The sequence below is a fragment of the Phoca vitulina genome, unplaced genomic scaffold, assembly GCF_004348235.1.
Source record: "Phoca vitulina isolate PV1807 unplaced genomic scaffold, GSC_HSeal_1.0 scaffold7, whole genome shotgun sequence".
NCBI lineage: Eukaryota > Metazoa > Chordata > Mammalia > Carnivora > Phocidae > Phoca > Phoca vitulina.
Genome location: NW_022589710.1, coordinates 24,749,209 through 24,772,181, shown reverse-complemented (window position 1 = coordinate 24,772,181; position 22,973 = coordinate 24,749,209). Strand labels below are relative to the sequence as shown.

At 43.7% G+C, this 22,973-nt stretch overlaps 1 protein-coding gene across 13 annotated transcripts in view; it reads left to right on the top strand.

The window, feature by feature from the left end:
- NIN (ninein) overlaps window positions 1–22,973 on the top strand; it is a 99,016-nt gene that overhangs the window by 5,774 nt on the left and 70,269 nt on the right. For 12 of the 13 annotated variants that reach the window (XM_032405074.1, XM_032405073.1, XM_032405078.1 and 9 more), the window contains 2 exons: window positions 8,496–8,699; window positions 18,753–18,834. In XM_032405074.1, the coding sequence (XP_032260965.1) occupies window positions 8,496–8,699; window positions 18,753–18,834 (286 nt within the window). Of the gene's footprint in view, window positions 1–136; window positions 319–8,495; window positions 8,700–18,752; window positions 18,835–22,973 lie in introns of those variants that run through there. The other variant, XM_032405080.1, reaches the window with a different exon arrangement.

Sequence of the window (22,973 nt, the reverse complement as noted above, 5' to 3'; positions counted from 1 at the left end):
CTGAGGTTTCTGGCGGTGCGATGGGCAGGCGGGTCGGAGACGCACCTGCATCACAGGTTGCCGGGGACCGGGGCGGCGCGCCCTCCCTCCCGCCGCGCCTCCGCCTCCCCGCGCGGCCGCACAGCGGGGTCTGGGCGCCTCGGCCGCCCGCGCGGTCCCAGCCCGCGGCCGCCGGCTCAAAGCCGCTACTGTGTGTAGATCCAGGAGCGGACTTGAGTCCCGGAGGCAGCAGAGAGGGTGGTTGTTCTGTTGCCTTGTGCCACCCAGGCAGCCTTGTGATTGAGCAGCTGAAGAGAAACCTGTCTGGGGAAACCCGAGGTGATAAGCCTGGACTCTCTGAGCAGCGAAGAGCTGTTTGGGGCCCTGAAGTGGGGGGGGCATCTTAGAAGGCGTGTGGGAGAAACGCATATAGAAAGACTTTGCCAGTGCAATGACTAAGAACTAAGGGGAAAAGGACCAAATGACATGCGGTTATTGCCTGAAAACCTTGATCGCCAGACCAGCGGAATGGAAGTGTGGAGTGCTGCGGCAGAAGCTTCCAGGGTTCCCAGGGCTGGGCTTCTGCGACTACCAAACCAGTCCCTGACAAAAGGACAAAGCTGATGGAAACACTTTACTGCGGAAAGCTCTGTCTGTGAAGTTGAGAGAGAGGGAGAGAAAGAGGCGTTTTCCTAACCCCAGCCCCGACAAACCCGGGTCGAGGTGCACATAAAATGGGGGGTGGAAAGATTGCCCTACCATGTACCTTGCTTCGACAACTTAGCTATTATGAGATCCTGTGCCTTCTTAACAGGGACAGAGGAATTCTGAGATGGACTTGCCATACAACTTAACTCTGAATTTATGAAATCAAAACAGATTGCCTAGTAGTCTTTTGTGACTGACATGGTAGCTAGAATCCCGATAAAGTCCATTCCAGCATATGGGCTGAGCTCCTGAGACCATGGAAGATTTCTCAGTGGGGCTCCCTTAAATACGTTGACAAAAATTTATGTCTGCTTGTTTCCAGAGTCTTGACATTCTACAAGGAAATGTATTTTTCCTGTGTCAGCTTAATTTTATCTTGAATCTTCTGGTGGATGACCTGAAATATTGGCAGATCTTGCTCTGGAGTTGGGGGGCGGGTTGTGAAGATTTCCAGACTGTGTGTAAAAGTAACATCACAGGCTGGCTGAACAACCAGTTTGTTGTCTCTTCAGCTGTTGTCAGTGTTCTTAGGGAGGTGAAGTGAACTCCTGCGGAGTTCATTTGCAGGTTTATTTTCACCTGTTCTCTGGCGATTCCGCAGGGGAGAGCATTCTGAACTGCAGTAGAGATAAAGGGAGGGACTTACAGATGTTCCAAATGGGTTGGGTGTCAATAAAGATACTGCCAGGGCAGAAGGCTTTACAGGGGCAAAAGAAAGGAAGCTATCAGAAGCACAGACTTCGCATTAAAATGTCAAGGATCAGTCATTTTAATAGGCATTTGCTCAGAATGGCCTGGTGTCTTTCTTCGTCTTTTTTCATTTTCGGTATGTGATGACCCTTGATATCAAAAGATGTTAACTGTCACAGAGTGGGAGAATAGGGCCCCAGTGAATTCTGAACAGCCAACCTTAATTTAATAGGCAATATTCTTATCATAAGTCAGATGTTAAAATAAATTGTTTTAAATGTCACTGCAAATGACTTTCTAAACTAACATTACACCAATCTTGATGTTTCCATTTTATGTTGATAATGAAAATACATTTTATCAGTCTTACATTGATAAAGAGTTGACAAGTTAGCCGGATTCAAGCAGCCTAAAGCCTTTTCAGGAGGTTTATTTTTATAGATGCCAATTCATCTGTAAGCCAATAAATTAAGTGGTTTGAATTCTGGCTATTGAGCTTACATCTGTTGGGCAGGAGCTTGTGGAGAGACTGAGGCTTGCAAAAAGATGTTTTTATCTTATTTACAAATGGAATGGAATTTTATCAAGATTATGGGAAATATGCAAATGAGCAACTTTTTTTGAAGTTTATATCAGCAGTTAATATTTGTTGCAGTTTATATCAGCAGTTAATCATTTATTCAAGTTTTGGATGGAACAATTACAAAGTATTTATGTTCTAATGTTCACATAAAAAACAAAGTTGGGAAAATATCGTTTATGGATGTGAGAAGAGAAGTTCTTCCCCAGGGGACTGTGCTCATAGATGCAGGCATTCTGAATTAATTCCAGTAAATATGGCTCAAGAAGTGAAAGTTGTTATAAGCAGTCTCTTTTAAGAGAGTAACGAACATGTAGCTCTGTTTTCTGCTTCTATCATTTTACTTAGTAGCTGATTACGGGTTATTGAATCTACAATGTGCTAGGCTAATGATTTTGTTCCTCCAGACTACCTTGAGTTAACTACTTGATTGGCAATCCCCCTCACTGTTAGGTTTAACAAAAGCTTGGGTTTGGCACATCATTCAGGATAGAAAAATACTAAAACTGTTTTTAATGTTTTAGAATAAATGCTAGTAGGATGTCCTTAGTTAAATTCAGTTTATTTAATGTTTTTTAAAAGATTTTATTTATTTATTTGACAGAGAGAGACACAGCGAGAGAGAGAACACAAGAAGGGGGATTGGGAGAGGGAGAAGCAGGCTTCCTGCAGAGTAGGGAGCCCGATGTGGGGCTCGATCCCAGGACCCTGGGATCATGACCTGAGCTGAAGGCAGATGCTTAACGACTGAGCCACCCAGGCGCCCCTTAAATTCAGTTTAATAGTGTGGTTAACAAAGGTTGTTATTTTCTTTCAAATTTATGTAATGTGACTTTTGTTTCTTTGCAGTGGCATTTAACTTTTGTGTTATATCTTTATGCCATGGTTTTATTCTTGGTGATACCCTGGTGTTTATGGTATCCCCCTAGAAGTGAGGTACTGTCTGAACCGAGAGGAGGCTACCTGATAGGAGTCATTTTGATGACCAGCAGTGGTTTCTGGCAGAAATATCCTATATAGATATGTAAATAGAGACAGTTGCTTTTTTTGTTAAGCTTTTGCTGAACTTGAATTTATTCTTGTCACTATTTCGTTTTATCTGGAAATGAATCCAAAATGTTAAGATGGGAAATCTTTGCAATTAGAGTGTTTGCAAAAAAAAAAAAAAGAGAGAGAGAGAAGAAAAGGAAACATTTTAATTTGATCATTGGCATTATGAGGCTCTGACTTGCCAAACGGTGAAAGCTAAAGGCGTGAATGAAAAGCGTTCCCAGAGCAGGGTTTCTCCATGTTCACCGCTTTAGTTATAAAGTAACTAAATTAGTCACTTGGTGGTCACTGCCTGGTCTGTGGACCCCCAACAGCTATGTCTGAGCACAAACCTAAAAGCATCTATTATGATACCCAAGGAAAGCGGCTGAGCCGAGAGGGGCATCCAGACATTCCACATAGCTGTTCAGCTGCTGGACCATCTGGAGGGAAATAAAAGGCCTGGGCTAGGGGCTCCAGGCATTGTGCTCATTTATTATTTGGTTTTTCCCTTGCCAGACTTTGTCTCTTTTTCACTCCCTCTGGCCCAGAACAGACGTCCCCTTTGGCTGGGGTGCCATTCTTACAAGCTCCTTTCTGTACCTTGGCTGCCGGAAAGTTCAGAAGTTCACGCATCCGCTTCATGGTGGCCTGATGTTGGGGACTTCATTATTCCCGCTGTACCTCCAGTTACGTCTTTTCCAGTCCCAGTGGGCACCGATTTCATCAGCCAGGGTTGCCGAGCAGCACGCAGTAGCACAGATCTGTAATGGACATCCCCGTCGGGGTCTATGCATGTTGGCAGCCTTCTTTTGAGTTATTTGGAAGGAAAACGCTCCAAATAGTTCTCATTATGGGTGCTTATTGGGTGGTAAATGTTTTGATAAATGGCTGTGTGCATCTGCCTCTTATTTAGCCATCCCTAGTTAGAACTCCAAAATATTCCCCACCCTGGCCCTTCTATTCCAAAGGAATTGGGAAGGCTTCTGTCCATGTGATTGGGAAGGTAGATGGCGGAGAGAGGCCCCGGCTTGTGGTAGGCTTCATAAAGCTGGAATTGTGCTTTGTGATTTGAAGGAGGGCTTGTCACTCAAAACCCAACTTTTCTTCATCTCTGAGGAAGATTTCTGTCACTGGTAGGTGTCCGTTAGGCTTTAACTCTGGGAAGCATTGATGGCACAGATTAGACATACTTAAATATTTTGAGGGAGTAATTTAACAATGATCAATTTCTGGACTATGCCCACTGTTGAAGATACGGGACTCTTCCCGATCATTTTTATTAAAAAAAAAATTATTTCTTCCTTGCCCTAAATCCCAACGGTGCTTTGGAAAAAAGAGAATGCTTATTCTATGTATCTCTAGTGCCTTATAGGCTCTAATTAGTAAATGGATTAGAGAGGTAGGGAAGAAGAAACCCCACCCTTACCCCCCCCATCCAATTGGGAGGAGTTTGTGGCCATCAGGTTTTCGTGGTGGTTTCTGGTACTGTTTAGCTGATTAACACATGAAGGTGGAGATAAGGGATTTGTCTTGATGTCGTTTCAGTGGTCCCATTCATGTGTTCTGTGTGCCTGCATAGGACTGAGAGATAGTATCATTCAGAGTCAGACAAGAGTTCAGATCTCAGCTCCACCCCCATCTTAGCACTGTATCCTTGGACAAGTTGCTTAGTTTTACCAAGCCCCAATTTCTTCATCTTAAATGGGAATATGATGGTCTACTTTAAAGAATTAGAGGGATTAAATGAGCTCATTTATGTAAAGTACTCAGCATAGGCCAGACTTCTAGTAGATGCTCAGAAGTTTAAAAAAAAAAAATTCTTCTTAACTCCCAATTATATTTCAGCCTTTCTACTTTTGTTTGATGTTAAATTTATCAGTAATCTGCATTTAAAGGTGGAGGTAGCACTGAGCCTTACCCGCTGCTGTTGACCATTTAGTAATATAATATTGTTTATATACATAACCCCTGCCCTGTGCATTCTTGCTGTCTCTAAGGCATTCCACAGCTCCCGCTCTGCTGCTTTGAAGGCAGATTTCTGGCTGGTTGACTTGTGAGTTACCTTTCTTCAGTTTACCTCTCCTTGGTCAGTCTCTCCTATTTTCCTGGTTGTTTTTTCAGTACCCCTCTTGTATCAACTTTCTCTGGGATTCTCCTGTCACTTGCTTGCCATCTTTAATCCCTAGGACAGCCCTTCCAGATGGGTATTATTATCCCCATTTTATAAACAAAGGGACTTGGGAAAGTGTTTTAGTACAGAATCCCCTCCTAAGTCACATCCTATAACTGCCCCCCCCAAAATAAAACAAAACAAAACAAAAACAAAAACCCAAATGCAGCTGAAGTTTATGAATCCATTGGCTTAGTTACTAACTCCTTAATCAAACTCCAGACAGTTCTGGATGCTACAGTTTGGGAGTGGGTTCTGGCTTCTAATTCTGCTTAGTTACAGCTAAGACTGAAAATGCCTTTGAAAAAAGGGTTGGATGGGGGAAGGAGAGGTGTGCTTGTGGAAGAAATAGGCATTTCAAAGACTTCATGTGCTCATTATATCACTCTCATCCAGGGGAAGTTTCCACTCAAGGGATCTCCCTACACTAAGTCAGTCCATGGTGTTTACTGAGTCTCTGGTGTGAGGAACAGACTGGATGTACTATGCATTTGGGGGAGGATAGAAAAGAAATGAGTTGTGGACCTTGTCCTTAAGGAAATTTCTGCCAAGCGGGGTGAAAAATTCTTGCACATGAAATTACTCATGAACATTTGGGGGATAATATCAACCAGTAAAAATGCATTCTGTGCCAAACGAGGACTGACAACTTGTCACCATATGCAACATCATTTGGATGTTTCTGTATGCTCATTTGTTCCTCAGAGTTGGGGCTGTTTTCCCCCTTCAGTCAAAAGAATGTTTACCGAAGCACAGTGTCTTGGAAAAGAGGGAGATGAAATAAAGAGATTAAAAAAAGGAACGGCCGCTGTGAAATGAAAGAGATTTGATTTAGCAAAAATCCAATGACCTCCCAAAGAGCAGGGCATGATAGCTTATCAAATTCACAGCTGTGGATGAGATCAGGACTTCGCAGTACATTATGAGTTTTATGCCCCTCTTTCATTGGTCTAAATGCACCAATCCCCACGCCTTAAAAATAATTTAAAAAAGAGGAAATGTTAGAATTCTTTCACTCTTGAGTTTTTTTTTTTAAATATGCAAAATCAAGTGAAAGCAGAATAGCCTGCCTTTTATGAAGTTGGTCAGATTATAGCCCCGGGTACTGCAGAGCTATGGCGGCCCCAGAAAATCCCAGAGCCCCTGGGCATTCTCAGCTCTTAGCTGATAGCAAACTGGCCGGCTCTAAGTGAATCTCATGAGCCAGCCATTGGCCTTGTCTAAATCCCTAACTTTTGTGGCTTTACTTAACACCTTGGTGTTTCTTTTCTGATGCTCTGATGTTTATATAGCACTCTCAACTTATTTTGAAAACATTTGCATGGTGATTAGTTAACCCAACAGACCAACCCTGGGAAGGCAGCCAGAGCGTGCAACACCTTGGTAATAGAAAAGCTGATAATTAGGAGAAGGCCCCCCTGCCCCCCCACACACCCAGACCAGGAGCCTGGACCTAAATGGTGCCACTTTGCTTTAATGAGTGACCCCAGTAAAAACTGATCAGTGGTCGAGCTGTTTGAATCCACCTTGAGTCCACCTAGTTCTGCTGAAACTCTTGGGATGGTCATGGCTCTGTTTGAGCTTGCGGTGTTTGGACAGTTGTCTGTAGGAAGAAAGCACCGCCTAGAGCAGCATTGGTGGGTCACGGGAACCTCTCTCATTTTCAGTTCTGGCCACGTTCAACACCTGAACTTGGATGTTGCCCGTGTTTCCCATCTGCTCTATGAACATCACCTCTAAGAGAGTTCTCTTACTCAAGGCTTTTGTTAGTTAAAGGTGCTGCTTTGAAAACTAGACCGGTGATTGCCAGAGGCTGGGGGAGGGGGCAGTGGGAAGTGGCTCCATGGTGGGTGTAGTTTCAGTCACACAAGATGAACAAATTCCAGAGATCTGCTGTACGACAATCCACATACAGTGAAGACGACTGTCCTGCACACTTAAAATTTTAATAAATTTTTGTTAGATTTCATGTTATGTCTTTTTTATCGTAGTAAAAAACGTATAGGCAAGATAAATATATTTTTGAAAGTGCTGCTTTTTATAGTCAGGGGGCTGGTTCTGAGAGCCTTGATTCACATGGGCTGAGGTCACCGTCTCGAGGGTGTATGTTGTGTTTGGCTTCCATTGCATCATGGTGAAGGTAGCTTCCGACGGGCACGTTTCAGGCTTTCATTGGAAGCCCCACCACGTTAAAGATGAATTATTGTGCAAGCAACCCCCCTCCGATTTCACTCATAATATATGAGGTACCTAGAATTTCATGATGTGTATTTTTAGCAGAAGTGATTCTGAGTTAATCAGGAGCCCATGTTTTTACTGATCCCATGGAAGGTGGAGAAACGGAAGGCCTGGGGTTGGAAGGGTGGAAGACAGATTAAGCAGGTGTACAGACGTGAGGTGGTCTGGATGAGGGAGGCTCCCTGAGACTCTACGATTCATGTGGTCTGCGGCTCCTCTGAACCTCACAGTCTGAAAGCTTGGAGTAGTGTTTTCCCCTTTCCCCTTTCTCTAGGTAACGAGGCATTACCTAGAACTCCCGGGGACTACAGCGGTGCTTCAGGGAATACTCTTCCCGCCACACCTCATGTAATTGCACCAATGAAGTTAATTGCACTGCTTTTTGAGGAACTTGTGTAAAAAGCATTGTGTCTCCGGTAAACAGGGAGGTGGTTTTGTATCAGACGCATTCATCCAGTGCCTCTCGCTGCAAGCCCCGGGGCTGACTGCGATGGGGGGCATCTAGGCATCTAAATAGCCCAGGGGTGGAGTGTAACATCTGGGCAGGTGGTCCCGAGCCCGCCGACTTGCGTGGAAGCTCAGGCCTTGCAGCCTGCAGGTGCTACCAGTTAGTTTGAAAGGACTGTGTCCGAAGTGGCCTTTCACCTTCTGTAAGTCCAGGGCCAGATGAGCTGATAGAGAATTGCTTTCAGTCTTGAGTTTGAGACTGGCCGCCCGCCCGAGGACCAGGCAGGAGAGGAGACTCCCTCATTCTGGTAACAATACCCCCGCATGACCCGACCAGTGGCTGTGGCCCTGGTGGGAGTGGCCATGGGAGCTGGCTGGCCAGGGCTGGCTCCGGGAGAACCCCATAGTCTTGCTGGGGGAGGGGAAGGGGGGCGGGGTGCAGCATCTCTCCTGCGAACCCCGCAATCTTGCTGGGAGGGGAGGGATAGGAGGGAGCGGGGTGCAGCATCGCCTCTCCTGCCAGCCTCCACCGAGGTCCCGATGGGCCAGCACCAGGGGCCAGGGCACACAGAGCATTCCTGAGGGGTGGGCGAGGGCAGGGGTAGGACTCCTGGGGCTGCCACAACCCCCCCTTGTCTCTGTCCCACCCAGGTGAGCGCCGTGGGCTATGGGATGGATGAGGTGGAGCAGGACCAGCATGAGGCCCGACTCAAGGAGCTGTTTGACAGTTTTGACACCACGGGCACTGGGTCCCTGGGACAGGAGGAACTCACCGACCTTTGCCACATGCTGAGCTTGGAGGAGGTGGCCCCGGTGCTCCAGGAGACGCTGCTTCAGGATAACCTCTTGGGCAGGGTAAGGTCTGGGGAAGAAGCAGGGTGACGGGAAGTGGGTGTGGCTTCGGTCAGAGGCTGGGGGGGGCGGGTAGGGGCAGAGCATGGGTGTTGCAACTTGCTTCTCACATCCTGGCTGTTAACCTGATGAACAGAAAGAGAAAATGTAATGGGCGGGACCCAACAGTGTGGTTTGCTTGGGTTGTAGAGGACCTGCTTGGATTTGTGCTCTGGAATATAGATGTACCCAGAGCATCTTAGATGAAGGGAGAAAAAGAGGCAATAAGAGCATGTTTTCCAACTCTTGTTCATGGTGGATCATTTTATGGACTCTGCATTCATCACTGGGGCAGAGGGAGGGGACCGAGATTTCCCTGGAAGAGAAGGAAAACACAGTAAGAAAATTGCCACTCACAGGACGAACAGATTGCTGTTATGACTTTTACTTCCAATAAAGCTATTTCTTGTGCAGATTGCTTCTCGGGTGAAGTTTTAATTAAACCTTTCACCTAGGAAATAAGACAGGAGGGTAAGTAAATACAGTGCAGGTTCATTTAAAACCCAGCACGACTTGCTTCCAGCAGCGATATGCATGTGTGCTGATGGTAACTTCTGCATTTGACAACAAATAGTCATGTTGTCCCCACAAATCAAGTCACAGAAATGAGTACAGGGTGAGAAAGGGCCTTTTTAACTCCTGTTGTTAGTGGGAAGGATGTTCGATCTGTCTCGACCTCCTATTGCCTTCAGTTCTCATAATTCTAATTAAAAGCATAATTTGTATGGCTTTGAGTTGAGTCTTACTGTTGATTGTTAGAATGGATGAGAGGAAAAAATGGGCAATGCTTTACGGGCTCTGTTGTTGTCACTGATTGTAGACAATTGTTTTTATCATGTAGCGCAAATTGAGGAAGGAGTTGTGAAATCCAACTTTATTCCAGTGACTGAATTTCCTTTTCTTCATTTCATTTTCACTGTCTCTTAGTTGACAAGTTGGGTAAGTGACCTCAGAGACAGTACGATGGATTGGCTGTCTGACACAAGACAGACGGGAGCAGCGATCATTCTGAAATTAATGTACAAAGGATGCTATTCTCAGGGGCTTGGCACTATGAATGTCATGTCTAACAGGGCTCACACTTAAAAAAAACAAATGTGAGGTGTTTTACAAAACTGGAACCATTCTTGGTCACTCTGAGAAGGGGGGATTAGCTGCTTGTGAGGACATGTGGTCTCTAAAAAATGCTGAAAATCTTGCTTCGGAAGCCATAGAGATGGGAGGTTTGAGGATGAAATCATTTGCTCATCATGTAATGCACTCAAATGTGTTTTCGTTCTGTCTCGGTCTCGGACACCTTGGGGAGTCCAGGGAGCCTTGAGTTTCCCACTGTGGTCCTGGGGGATCTCAGCCTTTTGGGATATAAGGGTAGTACCAAGAGTGGATCTGTGTCAGGGCTGACGAAAGCCTGAGAAGACCTGGCACAACCTAAGGGTTCCCGTGAGACGTGGTCTCCGAGGCAGCGTAAATACACAACCCTCTGCTGCTGACACATTGCGCCTTGGCAGCGCATTCACCGTTCGCTCTCCAGATGTTGCCCGTCTTTGCCCCCCGTTCGGCAAACTAAAGCAGGGGAACAGTTATCGATTGATTTGTTAACGACTTGACACTATCAGCCTGCTTTTTACGTTTGCTATTTGCCTATGAATAATGAATACCTAAGTGGTCTATAGCCTGATATTTACTTAGTGAGCCAGTGATAAAAGTTAAATAGATGTATGCATATTGATTTCATGTGGGACGTCCCTGGTGACTGTCTTGAGAGCAGGGTTGGCATGAATTAATGCACTACTGTTCGATTTGCATTTTTTATGAAACTGAGTTATTCTCCTCAGATGATCACATAAACTTGGCCATATGTTGTTAAGATACTCTACATAGTCTATAATTTTAAATTATAAGGAAAAAAATTCCTTAGAATTCACTGAAGAATTCTAAGTGCTAACACCTTCTTGATCGTGAGTTGTAAAATTATACGTTGTTTTCAATGCCAGTCATCTTTCTTCTCTTTAGAGGGTATTTATAGAAAAACTTGTAAGGGTTGGCAGTTTGGTTTCATAAACAAGGAGAAAGAATAGTAGCATGACAGATCTCAATATATTCAACTATTCAGTAATTCAATAAATACGTATTGTCGGGATCCTGCGTGTCAGACTTTCTGCTAGTCTGTGGTACGGGTGCCACTTATATATGTTTATCATAGACTAAGGTTTTCCATTAAATTGGCTTTTGGGTACGGTAGTATCCAACAGCTTCCTGGATATTTAGGTTTAAATTTATCTTTAAATTTTAATGAGTATAGTTTCTAAATGAAACAAAACTTCCAAGTTTACCTTTATTGGAATTGGGCTGAATTAATCATTTTTTCTTGAAAAAGAAATAAGATAAAAAAGCATTGCCCTCCTCAATAAGAATATGAATATTTTCTGTTTATTTTTTATTTCAAATCCATGTGTAATAACTTCCTGGTTTTTTTTTTTAAGCCTAATATTTCTTTTGACAGTTGTTAAAGAAAGTAACTGAAATTGACTTGCCATTTTCATGCATTTTACTCCTAGGCCATTTACCCCCAAATTATGTTTCAATTCATCTATCTGATCTTGCTTTATAACTTGAAGTTGTATTCTCCTGAGCCTGGTGCTAACTATTTAAGTATTTGAAATGCCTGAGGACTGTGGATCACTGATTTGAAAGAAGCAAGACATTGCTGGTGGGTGTTTCTTGCTACATTATCAAAAGAGCTCTATCCATGTATCAGTTAAGCACCTGTCAGGTGGGTGGGAGCCCAAGGCTAGGGCCAGGGACTCCTGAAGACACTGAAGTACTTTTATTCTGGTCAGGTAATGTGCCTAGCAGCTGAACAGCCTTTTTTTTTTTTTTAAGATTTTACTTATTTATTTGAGAGAGAGAGCACAAGTGGGAAAGCATGAGCTGGGGAGGGGAGGAGCAGAGGGAGAGGGAGAAGCAGATTCCCTGCTGAGCATGGAGTCCGACGCGGGGCTCAATCCCAGGACCCCGAGATCACGACCCCAGCTGAAGGCACACACCCAACCGACTGAGGCACCCAGGTGCCCCCACAGTCCTGAGAGCAAATACTACAAACATATAAGAAAGTAGAACAGCATTAGCTCTTTTTTTGAACCAAGTTTTCATCCAAACAATTGATATTGGTCATAGGTGCTTCCTGTTTTTTGTCTTTTATTTTTCATCTTTATTATTATTTTTTTAAATTCAAGTTAGTTAACATATAATGTATTATTAGCCTCAGGGTAGAGTTTAGGATTCATCAGTTGTGTATAACACCCAGTGCTCATTACATCAAGTGCCCTCCTTAATGCCCATCACCCACTTACCCCATCCCCCCACCCACTTTCCCTCCTGCAACCCTCAGTTTGTTTCCTATAGTTAAGAGTCTCTTATGGTTTGCCTCTCTGTTATTATTTTATTTTTCCTTCCCTTCCCCTATGTTCATCTGCTTTGTTTCTTAAATGTGTCTTTTATTTTTCTATTTTTTATTTTTTAAAGAATTTATTTACTCATTTGAGAGAGACAGAGAGAGCATGAGCAGGGGAGAGAGGCAGAGGCAGAGGGAGAAGCAGACTCCCTGCTGAGCTGGATGCCTGATGTGGGGCTCAATCCCAGGACCCTGGGATCACCACCTGAGCTGAAGTCAGATGCTTAACCATCTGAGCCACCCAGGTGCCCCTTAAATGTGTCTTTTAAATTATATGTTGTCATATGCTTCTCTCTTTTATTAGAAATCAGAACATAAATATGATAGTCTACCTTGGCTTTATTGAAGCTGTCATATCAGTTTTAAAAATGCGTTTTTCTTTACTTAAGGAATATAGCAACTTTGAGACATAACAGCCCCCTGAGATTTTAAGGAGTTTCCTTGCTGTACTCTCTGGTAGGAATCTGGATGCCGAGGTACTCCATGTCCTTGGTACTCTTCAGAATCAGAACAAGCCACCTGGTAGCAGAACCCACAGTTGGCTTCCGAAGAATCCCATAGGTGTGTGGACTTTGGTCATCAAAGGCACTTTGAAATTTTTAGTGTTAAAATCTGATAGCTTTACAAATATATTTAGCTCACCTTTTCCACCTTTCATTTCAAAGTGCTTGGGGGTTCTTTTATAAATATCATGATTAATTTCGTATGATGGATTTGCTTATTTGTTTCCAGTTCATTAAAAGCTTTTTAGGATTTCTTTCTCTTATATATATTTTAAGCATTTGAAAGGTAAATCAGAAATACAGAAGTACCTTCTGGTCATGATTATCTGGACTTGTTCTCCGTGTGCAAAATTATGCATGATCATCAAGTAGTGTCTATTTATAACTACCCCGTGTTCATGCTCCTGTTTCATATTATTGATCTGAGGCTTTTTAAATGCATTGGAGGAAATGGTGGCAACATTTCTCATTGCATCTCTTATTAAATGTCTGGAAGCTGCTGTATCTCACTGTTTAACCACCATAGTTTAACCTGAAATGGTGAGGTGTATTGTCTGATTCCCATTTGGTCTTGTGACTCTGTAAACCATCACGCCCTTCCATTTACAACAGTCTCCATTGGGGTTAACTTGAACTCCTAAGGGTCTTTGGTTCCCAATTATAGACAAGAAGAAATTCTGATTAAGAGGCTGCAAGACTTGCTTCTACTCTGTATTAATACTTCGTTGTCAAACTCATTGCAAAATTAACTTTGGTTTTGCATACTGCGACCTCGAGCCTCTCGGAGTTATTGAGTCTAATGGGAAGCCAGGGCGAGGGGAGGGCTGTTGGGAAGATCAGGCAGCTCTCCATGAGAGGTGGGAACAGGTGCGGAAAGGCTGTTCTCTCCTACCTGCTTTATTTCGGTAATGACTGCCTCTTTCTCCAGAGAAAGTATGGTCCAGAATGCCGATTTGATTTCTGCAGTATTCTGCTGATACTCTTAAGAGTAGCTTCTTGGGACAGAGGGGACTTAAAGTTCTTTAGTGTCCATCACAGATTTTAGACTTCAGTGTTCATCTGTATGACAAAGAAACCTTGGAACCCAGAACTTGGGAAAGCACATTGGCCTGTCCAAGGTCAGGCAACTCATTTCAAGCAGCAGCAGGATAGGAACCCAGATTCTCCAACCCTGAATTTGAATGCATGTCTTCACAGCCTCCTCAGACTCCAGATGTAGGCAAGAAAGACTCTCATTCTCCACCCCCACCCCCATCACCACTACCACCACATCAAGACAGTATAGGATTAGAGCAGAGTCTTTGAAGTCAGCCCTGGATTCGAGTACTGGTTCTTGCAATTTTTAGCCCTATGGGCATGTTACCTTGTGATAGTCTGAGCCTCAAGTTCCTCATCTCTATAATGGGAAAAATAATACCCTCCTTACAAGATTGTGATGAGGGTTGAATTAGATTGTGTGTGTCAAAGACTTATCGTAGAGCCAGGCACACAGTTAACTACCATGTTCTAGGTCTGCCTGTATGCTTCTCTCCTCCCTCTGTCCCTTACATACCCAGAATGGGTCTTTGATAAATAGTGCCTTCCCAGTAATGATTTCCTGAGAAAGCTCCTAGGCATGGAGAATGGATTTGCTAGAAATTCTCTTGTGTGGCCGTTGTTTGCATCTGTTTCCATCTGTAGGCAGGGCCCCTTGGATCCTCTTGGAGTACGACTTCATACGTTTGCTCTAGGCTTGGACTCCCCTTTTCAAATGAGCTTTGCCTCTCTTCACGTTGTCTGCAGTAGATGACTACGGTAACCTGAATGTGTTACTTAGAATCAGACATTTCACAACGATGTCTTTCATTATGAAACTGTGTCTCTTTATCTGTATTCTTTCTCTTTTGCATAATGCTGTACACATCATTTCCCTGCACAGTGACCTTCTGAAGAGTCTCGATTTTCTCTCCCCATTGCAGCTAGCACTTCATGTTTGGAGTGTTCTTTCATTGATTTCCCTTTGTATTAGGAGATACGAACCTCCTTGGTGTGATGATAGTTACATGGGCCTTTGTCTCGTTTAATAAGATCACTTGGCTGAACACTTGGCTTGAGCCTCTCATCCTGGGGCTGTTTGAAGTGCTGCCTGCACACATGTGGAAACTGTATGTATTTGATCTCCATGATTGCACGAGACAATTTTATGCAACGTTAAGTTCCTTGTTCTACTTCCTGTTACAGGGGGGTTTTTTTGTGTGTGGTTTGAAGTACCGTTTGTTTCTTATGCGGTGCTTACTTTCCTTTTTTCGGAAAGGCAAATTGTGTTTCTAAAAGAGCATCCGAATGAAATTTGGAGAGGAAAAATGATGAGGTAAATTTCTATTAGGTGGGGGTGACACATGACAAAAAAATCAGACTTGACTGGTCTTCCCGTTAATTTAGTTTAAATGCCATGTGTGTTTTTAGTCCGTCAGGTAATTTTCCCGTTGCTGCAAACTGCCCTTTGCGGCTTACAAGATAGAGCAATGCTTGTAAATGAATGGCAGCAATTATTATTCAAATGAGGGGGTACCAACCGGGAGAAGCACAGCTTGGAGGCTTGTTACCGCGTGAGATTTAATTGCATTGTATATTTGTGAAGATTTCTAAATTTTAACATAATGCAATAGTAAAGCTCCCTTGGAGGAGAAAAATGGTACTTCGAAATTCCAGTTACTGAACTTAGTGAGCCCACTGATGCACATTTCTTCACAACAGAGGGCATTTATTAACGTTTTGGTTCTGGGATGTGCCCTAAGGGGCTTTTCCACCACATCAGTATTCATGAGCATTGTCAGAAAATAGCAGTTACCTGCCTCTATTAGAGAACCATCTTCTTGGAAGATGCGGAATTTACTGTTATTTAAAGTGGAGGGTCCAGTGTCTATATGCCCTTGCAGGAGGAAAAACAAAGATCAGTTTAAGACTTAGGACTGCTCCAGTTGTTTTGATCAGCTTGCCATGTTTTCATTTTTTGGATTTTTAGGTGTGCGTGTGTGTGAGTGTAAAAGAGGTCCATCAGATAGACGTTGGATTATGAAGAAGTTCATCATGTCTAGTCTTTTATAGACCCTTTTTCTTTTTAAAAAAATGTGGCTGATTTAATAGGTCCATTTTGGAAATGGTGCAGCCCTGCCTGTGAATATCTTAGCGAAGCCATATGTCCCGAAACTGTCCCACCCCCTTGTTTTTGTGTGTCTCAGAGCACTCACCAGATTCTACCTTACAGGTGCTAGGCAGCTTTCCTCTCTTCTTCCCCTTCTGCTCTCCCACAGTCAAGATTCTCTTCCTCATCTTGGAAGTTGAATGGGATTAACGTCCAGAGTATAGGTACCTTGGTCATTTTTCAGGGTGAGTGAGATTGAGGTACATAGACTCCTGGGCGACCTTCATGGCTAATACTTGCTGAATTGAACTATGTCAGGACTGGATTCAGAAGGGCTCTTTCTGATAATCTCTGTCAAAGCTTAGGCCTTTAGAAGACCCAGCAGAGACCCACAAGTGAAGTGTAGAGAACTTGAAGTTCTCAAGGCGAGTACCTCCCTTTTGAAATGGGAGCCTCCTTCTGTTCAACTCACAACTGGCAAGGAGAGACAAAGGTTTCATTCAGGTCACTCCATCAGTATCCTACGGGAGGAGAACCCCCCGAGCCGAGCTCTCTAAACACAGCATACTGGACCCGTTTCTCTGATGTTGGGCAACTGTCCAGATCCCGGTGGGGAGGCAAGATCCTGGCTGTCACCCCCACCACCTGGCTGTCCTGGTTACTCTTGCTTTGCTTGAAAATGTGTCCATTTCTCTGTAAAAGTTGAGGAAACAGTCATGCCATATACCCATTGGTAGTCACTAGCCTCTGCCTATCGGTAATTAAGTATACCAAGTGGTATTAACTTCCACTTGCTGAGTACCTGATAAGTCCCTGGAAGTTCTAGACACCTTATGTAACTCTCGTTGTGATTTCCTGCTGCCGCTGTGTGGGAGGTGTTGTTATAAATAACATGAAATACATGCAGTGCGTTCACAGGGTAGGTGCCTGGGCTCCCCGTGCTGTTTCTGGAATATGCACTCCGTGGCAGCACGATCTCCATCACTCTTGTTCACTAGGATAGTGCCTGGCCCGTGGCAGCTGTCCGATAAATATTTGTTGAACGGATCATAAGAATTGTTAGAGGTCCCCATTTTTACACACGAGCAAACTGAAGCTCAGAGAGGAGAGGTTTAGTAGTTGAGCTACAGCAGGAAGTCAGTGGCTGAGGCAGGGCCGGAACCTGGACCCGGCTGGCTCCAGCGCAGAGTCTGTGCTCCTCACCCTCCTACTGCTCGCCCTCAGGGGAAGGAATGAGTCTAGTAGGCAGTGGTAAATGCCTGGCAAGTGTCCTGGGATGGGAGAGCCCTTGGATATGTGCTGTTTGTGGACTGGCTGCTTGGGAGGACGGCCTTGCCCCTGGAATCAGGAGCCAGGATGCCACAGTGCCTGAAGCCCACACTCAGACTTTGGGCCGGCAGCAGGGCCTGGCCCTCTTCCCTCCTGCAGGCTCCTCGGTCATTTGTCCCTTGCAGTCTCTTAACCTTTCATTGATTGTCGGGCCCTGGCTCTCTAGCAGATGCCCTGCCTCCCTTGACAGACTGATTTTTTTTTTAAGTGGGAGAGGAGGAGGGGAGGGACAGAGGGAGAAGGAGAAAGAGAATCCCAAGCAGACTACCTGCTGAGCGCAGAGCCCGACATGGGGCTCAATCTCAGGACCCTGAGATCATGACCTGAGCTGAAACCAAGAGTCAGACGCCCAACCCACTGAGCCACACCCAGGCGCCCCTGCCTTGACAGGTTTCTGCTCTGGATCCATAGAGTATACTGCTTTTTTTGCCTATACTATCTAAAGGAACATGATTTTAGAAAGTAATTTTAAGTGATCAAAATGGATGTGGTAGAAAAAGCACATATACTTTGGGAGACTATGGTAAATTGCAAACATATACAATTTTATGTCATAGGAACCTCAGTGTACTCCTCTCCTTTGCATCGATTTGCATGGATAAGACAAATGCTTTCTTTTCTCCATTGCTTAGATAACGAATGAGGTTTGCTGCTTTTCCTAATATAATTTGGCAGTGGTTTTTATCTGTCACCTATATTCAAACTGCTAGGCAGTGTTTCGTAATGATGTCCAACGAGACCTGTAGCGGTGCAAATACCAAATTGACTGACATTGTATTTACATAGGGCTTCTGTATAAATAGGTGCCCTGTTACCAAACTAGAGTTATGGCGAGAATACCATCTTTCCCTTCTGCCCCATGGTGAAGTCACACAAATTTAAGTTATAGGAGAATAAACTTGGCCATAAAGAAAACCATTTTACCCCTTCAACCAAAGCAATATCCCCATTCTGAGTTGTTACTTGAATAAAACTCATGTTCTTTCATCCTTCTATCAAGGTAATTGTGTGTTTAAGAATTCAAGAGAATGCTTCCCAAGGTTCTTTTATTCTTTGTGTTTACGATTGATTTCTTTTTGTTTATAGAATCACAGGGGCCTTGGGAGATAAATATTAGGTACCTGCCTCAGGCAAGACTATATTCAAGTCATCCTCAAATGGTCGCACATTCTCTTCTAGAATGTCTTAAGAGACGAAAGCATCTTTGGGGCGTTGTTACAATGGATCATTTACTTGGGAAGTTTTTCCTAATATCTCACCTAACCTCTTTCTCTTGTGGTCTTGTTCAGAAGAATAAAAGGAGTTGAGTTCAAAACATCTCTTTTTTTCTGAGTTTATAAAGACTGTTTTGCTCTATAGCTTTCCTCCTCAGGGTTGAATAAATATTGATATTAATGTTAGTGTTTATGACACTGGGGTGTCAAAAATGATCAGTGCACTTTCCCTTCAGTGCTTTAGAGAAATGAAGAAAAGGGAACAAAAGCAGGTCATGACTCACTCCAAGGCTGTCAGGATGCTACCGAGTGGTTGTGGGACCTTGAAAATGGATTTACTTCATTACGGCTGTGGAAACTATTTTGAATTTATTTTTCGTTGTTTATTTTTAGGTGCATTTTGACCAATTTAAAGAAGCATTAATACTTATCTTGTCTAGAACTCTGTCAAATGAAGAGCACTTTCAAGAACCAGGTAAGGGCACTCACTAACTTTTCTTCTCTACATTCCTCTTTAAAAATTGTCCAGGGAAGAATTCGGGGACCTTGAAGCATGTCTGTGAAAGCTTTGGGTGTCTGTCTGCCTTTCACAGATTGAACAGTTATTTTCAGTGACTTGTCTTTTGATATTATCCTAAAAGCCTTGCAGCTGTTGAACACTAAAATGAGTCTTCCCTGCCACAACAGTGTATTATGGAAGAAATAATTGGATTGTTCCTAGGCAATATGTCAGATCATGCGCCAGTAACTCATTCCTGGAATGAGCAGAGTGAAGGTGGATGGTACTTCCTTCGTCCTACTTCCTGTGTATGGGGAAGGATCTGAGTCGGGGGTGGGGGGTGGGTATTTTGCCTGAAAGAAGAGTGGTCAATCTAGAGATAATCTTACTTAGTCCTAGTAGGTGGATAAGACATTATCGCATTTTATTATAATTGATAATATATATCTCAAGGGATAGTTCTTGAGGACCATGTTGTTCATTTTTGTATTTTCAGTGTCGAGGGGAATGCTTCACACATCGTAAATATTCAACGAATGTTAAAAAACAAAGAATATTACACTTCACTGATTTTTTTTAAAAGCACTGTAGATTATAAGACATCATTGTTTTACGTATCTCTGAAAAGAAAAATTTTTTTGCCAGTTATAATATTAAAATGCCATTGATCGTAAGACTTATCCTAATGTCAGAGTTCAAATCTTGGGGGGGGGGTGTCTGCGTGTGTGTTTATGTGTTTGTGTGTGTGTCTGTCATCGGATCAATGAAATACGATAAATACTTAAAGGAGAGTCTAAACAGGGCTGAAATTTGTATTATAATACAGGCCCGTTTTATCAAATCATTGGTTGTCCGATTTGGGTTAGGGGTTGGCTATAAAGGAGCATGAGGGGATTTTTGGGGTGATGAAATTGTTTCATATCTTGATTGTGGTGGTAGTTACAAATATTAAGAGTTTTTTCAACCCATAGAATTGTGCACTAAAAGTGAAATTCTGTGTGAATTACACCTCAATAAACCTGATTTTTTAAAAAGATAACAAAAATATAGTCCAGTTTTTGAGATTGAGGAGAAATCATTAACATTTTGTCACTACAAAGACTCATTCAATGTGACCTATTTAGATAAAGCACAGATGGGAACTCATTTCTTCACTGGTGATCTAGTTCTTCATTGTGCCTTCTGGAATGCTTAAGATTTGTGTCATGTGTATGAACATTGCGTTTAGCAGTATTTTGGATTCCAGATTGAATCGCCCCTTTCTGCCTATTGTCACCACTCCTAAGAAGGTTATCTTCAACTCTGAGGCTTGCCAGCGCTCTCTAGAAGCCCACAGTGAGCCTGTGGGGGAGGTTATTGCCTTCTGGAGACTTTCCAGACTACTAATAGAATTACTACAGATGACCACTGCTGGAACATGGGCTTCTGTTCTTACGAGGTCTCACATTTTGTTGGTATTTTTATTTATTTAAGGCTGTCTTTCATCTTGATAACAATAGCCCACGATCTCGGGACCCTGAGTAGAGCTATGGTGCCATCTCCACATTTTAGTTCATAAGAGCCTCCGTAACCTAAGAATTCAGTTTGTTGCTCTTCTATGTGTTGATCATGTGCTTTTATGTGGGTTTGGAATGGGCAGTCCTGCCACCAGTCCACGTGATCTCTTTGCTGCCCTTTCTTCAAAACCTGTATGATCACTTGCCAGAAAAGGGTCATGCTAAATGCACCGATTTATGGTGACCACAGATGTGAAGGGTACCTCCTAGAGTTGCTCAGTGTTGGGATCTAAATAATAGGATGAGGAGGTAGACAAAGGCTGGCTGAGCTTGGTCATAGCCGATTTATGAATTTATGATTTACGGATCAAGCTCCGGATGGTGGGTTCAGAGTTCTCTGTGTGCCTCACTGCAGTGCAGGTCGAGACCGTAATTTGGACAAGTCTTCCAGGACAACACACAGAAGGGATTTTATCGTGGCGCTGTGTGCTCCGTCCTTTGGGTAGGCTGCTGCAGACTTCGTGAGAGAGCTGCCCCAGATCAGGGGAATGAAGCAGCAGAGTACCTATCGACAGCATTTTACACAGCGCTTGTGGGCCCTCCCTAATGTTTGGCCTGCAGGATAAAAGCTAGGATTGAGCCAGCACCTTAAAGAGTGTTCTATCTCTTAGGAGCCAGTGAGTCAGCCCTGCCTCCCACAGTCCCCGCTTTGTTCCTGAGCATCTCTGCTTTTTCTGTCTCTGGCCCAACTCGCTCTGGCCCCTCCAGTTGTTCCTGGGGATCATGCAGTTCTTTCCACGGCAACATTCTCTCACCCACTCGAAAATGCGATTCAACCCCCACGGGCTGACTGGCTTGGCCTGGGAAGCAAGCAACAGAGAAAGAAGGTTCAGGACTCAAACGCAGTATCCGGAGTCCGCCTGAGGTCACTCCCTTCTTCCCTTTATGAAGATGACTGTGCCTAAATCCTAGACCATACCTTCGGAGGGCTGGAGAGAATGCTGGCCTTTTCCCCATGAGCACACCGAGGCCCGAAGAGACGTGGCTTAATTGAAGTCTCACACGTGGTGGCAGAGGACGATGCTGCCGCCGTGTCACCGGGGGGTTCCTCCTCTTGAGGAAGCTCTGGCTTAAGAATGTCAACCCCCAGATGGCTGAGCTGGGGGCAGACCCAGTCCTCAGTCAGTGCGGCCTGGCCACAGAGATTCTGACAGTTGGCCAGAGTCAGCAGGAAGGAGTGAAGAGAGCAAGTTTCACCTGATCCTTAGTGACAGGAATGCCTGTGTCTGCAGCCTTCTTTGGCTTTTCAGTACTTCATTCATCCTGTACCATAAGGGCCAGACCTGTGGTGTTTTTGTCTTGTCTTTTGAAATCAATGGACCAACTAGACTTTGAGAGGAAAGATTGCCCTTAAGCAATGGAAGGTGACTGAAAGAACAGGGCCACAGTGCACAGCCTTTGAAACAGAATGGGTCACGAATGGATATTTTATACACCTAAGATTTTTATCGGTTAAAAATACCTGACGCTGTACCAGAGTATAATATAGAAAGCCCAGCTTGATCTGGTGGGAAAGGCCCTCAAGCCAGGAGTGATAAAATACTGGCTCTGCCTCTCTAATTGGGGGGCCTCCTACGTCACCTCCTCTGTGGTCTTCGGTCACCTCATATGTGAAAGAGGTTGTACTGGAAAATACTTAAAATCTGTTCAGCTCCAAGATTCAGTCGTGTCATCTCTGAATATCTAAATGACATCTAAATTCATGAAAAAGACTAGCTTTGTGTTTCTGTCAGACTCTCCCTAACCTAAATTGACACTGGGAAGTTCTGCTTGCTAAGGACGAATGCCTAGTGGACTTCATGCTTTCATATTCCTCTAATAAAAGACAGTTATATGTAAATAAACAAAAACAAAGCTATATTAGAATTTGGGATGAGGGGTGCCCGGTGGCTCAGTCGGTTAAGTGTCCCAGTCTTGGTTTCGGCTCAGGTCATGATCTCAGGGTGGTGAGATCGAGCCCCACATCAGGCTCTGGGCTGGGCATGGAGCCTGCTTGAGATTTTTTTCTCTCCCTCTCCCCGCCTCCTCTCTCTTTCTCTCCCTCTAAAAAAAAAAAAAAAAGAAAGAAAGAAAAAAAGAATTTGAGAGGAGATGGAATTAAATCATTATTTCCATAGACTTGGGTTCTGCCGTTTATAATTTCTCTGAGGTAGTTTCTTTATTTTTAAAATTAGTGTGATTTTCATACTAGATGATTTTCAACATCCATTCTACTCTGATAATTTATGATTCTAAGACTCTTAGGGAAGAGTTTCTCCCCTAAAAACAGCAACAACAACAAAATGAAAAATGCTGGTATTGAGATAGGGACAGGAAAATGGATTGGGGATGTAGGGAATTGTTTTTAAATTCCTAACTGATTGACATCAGTGACATAATTCCTTCATATCTACATGCACAATTTAATTTTTAAATTATTTTCCTAGAATAAGAGAGGGACAAAAAGTTAATTATTGCTTATTTATTCAATTTGCTCTGCTTTAGATTATAGGATTTTTGTAATGGAAATGCCAGCATGGGCCTGAGCTATATGGTATCAACATACTGTCTGGATCTGTT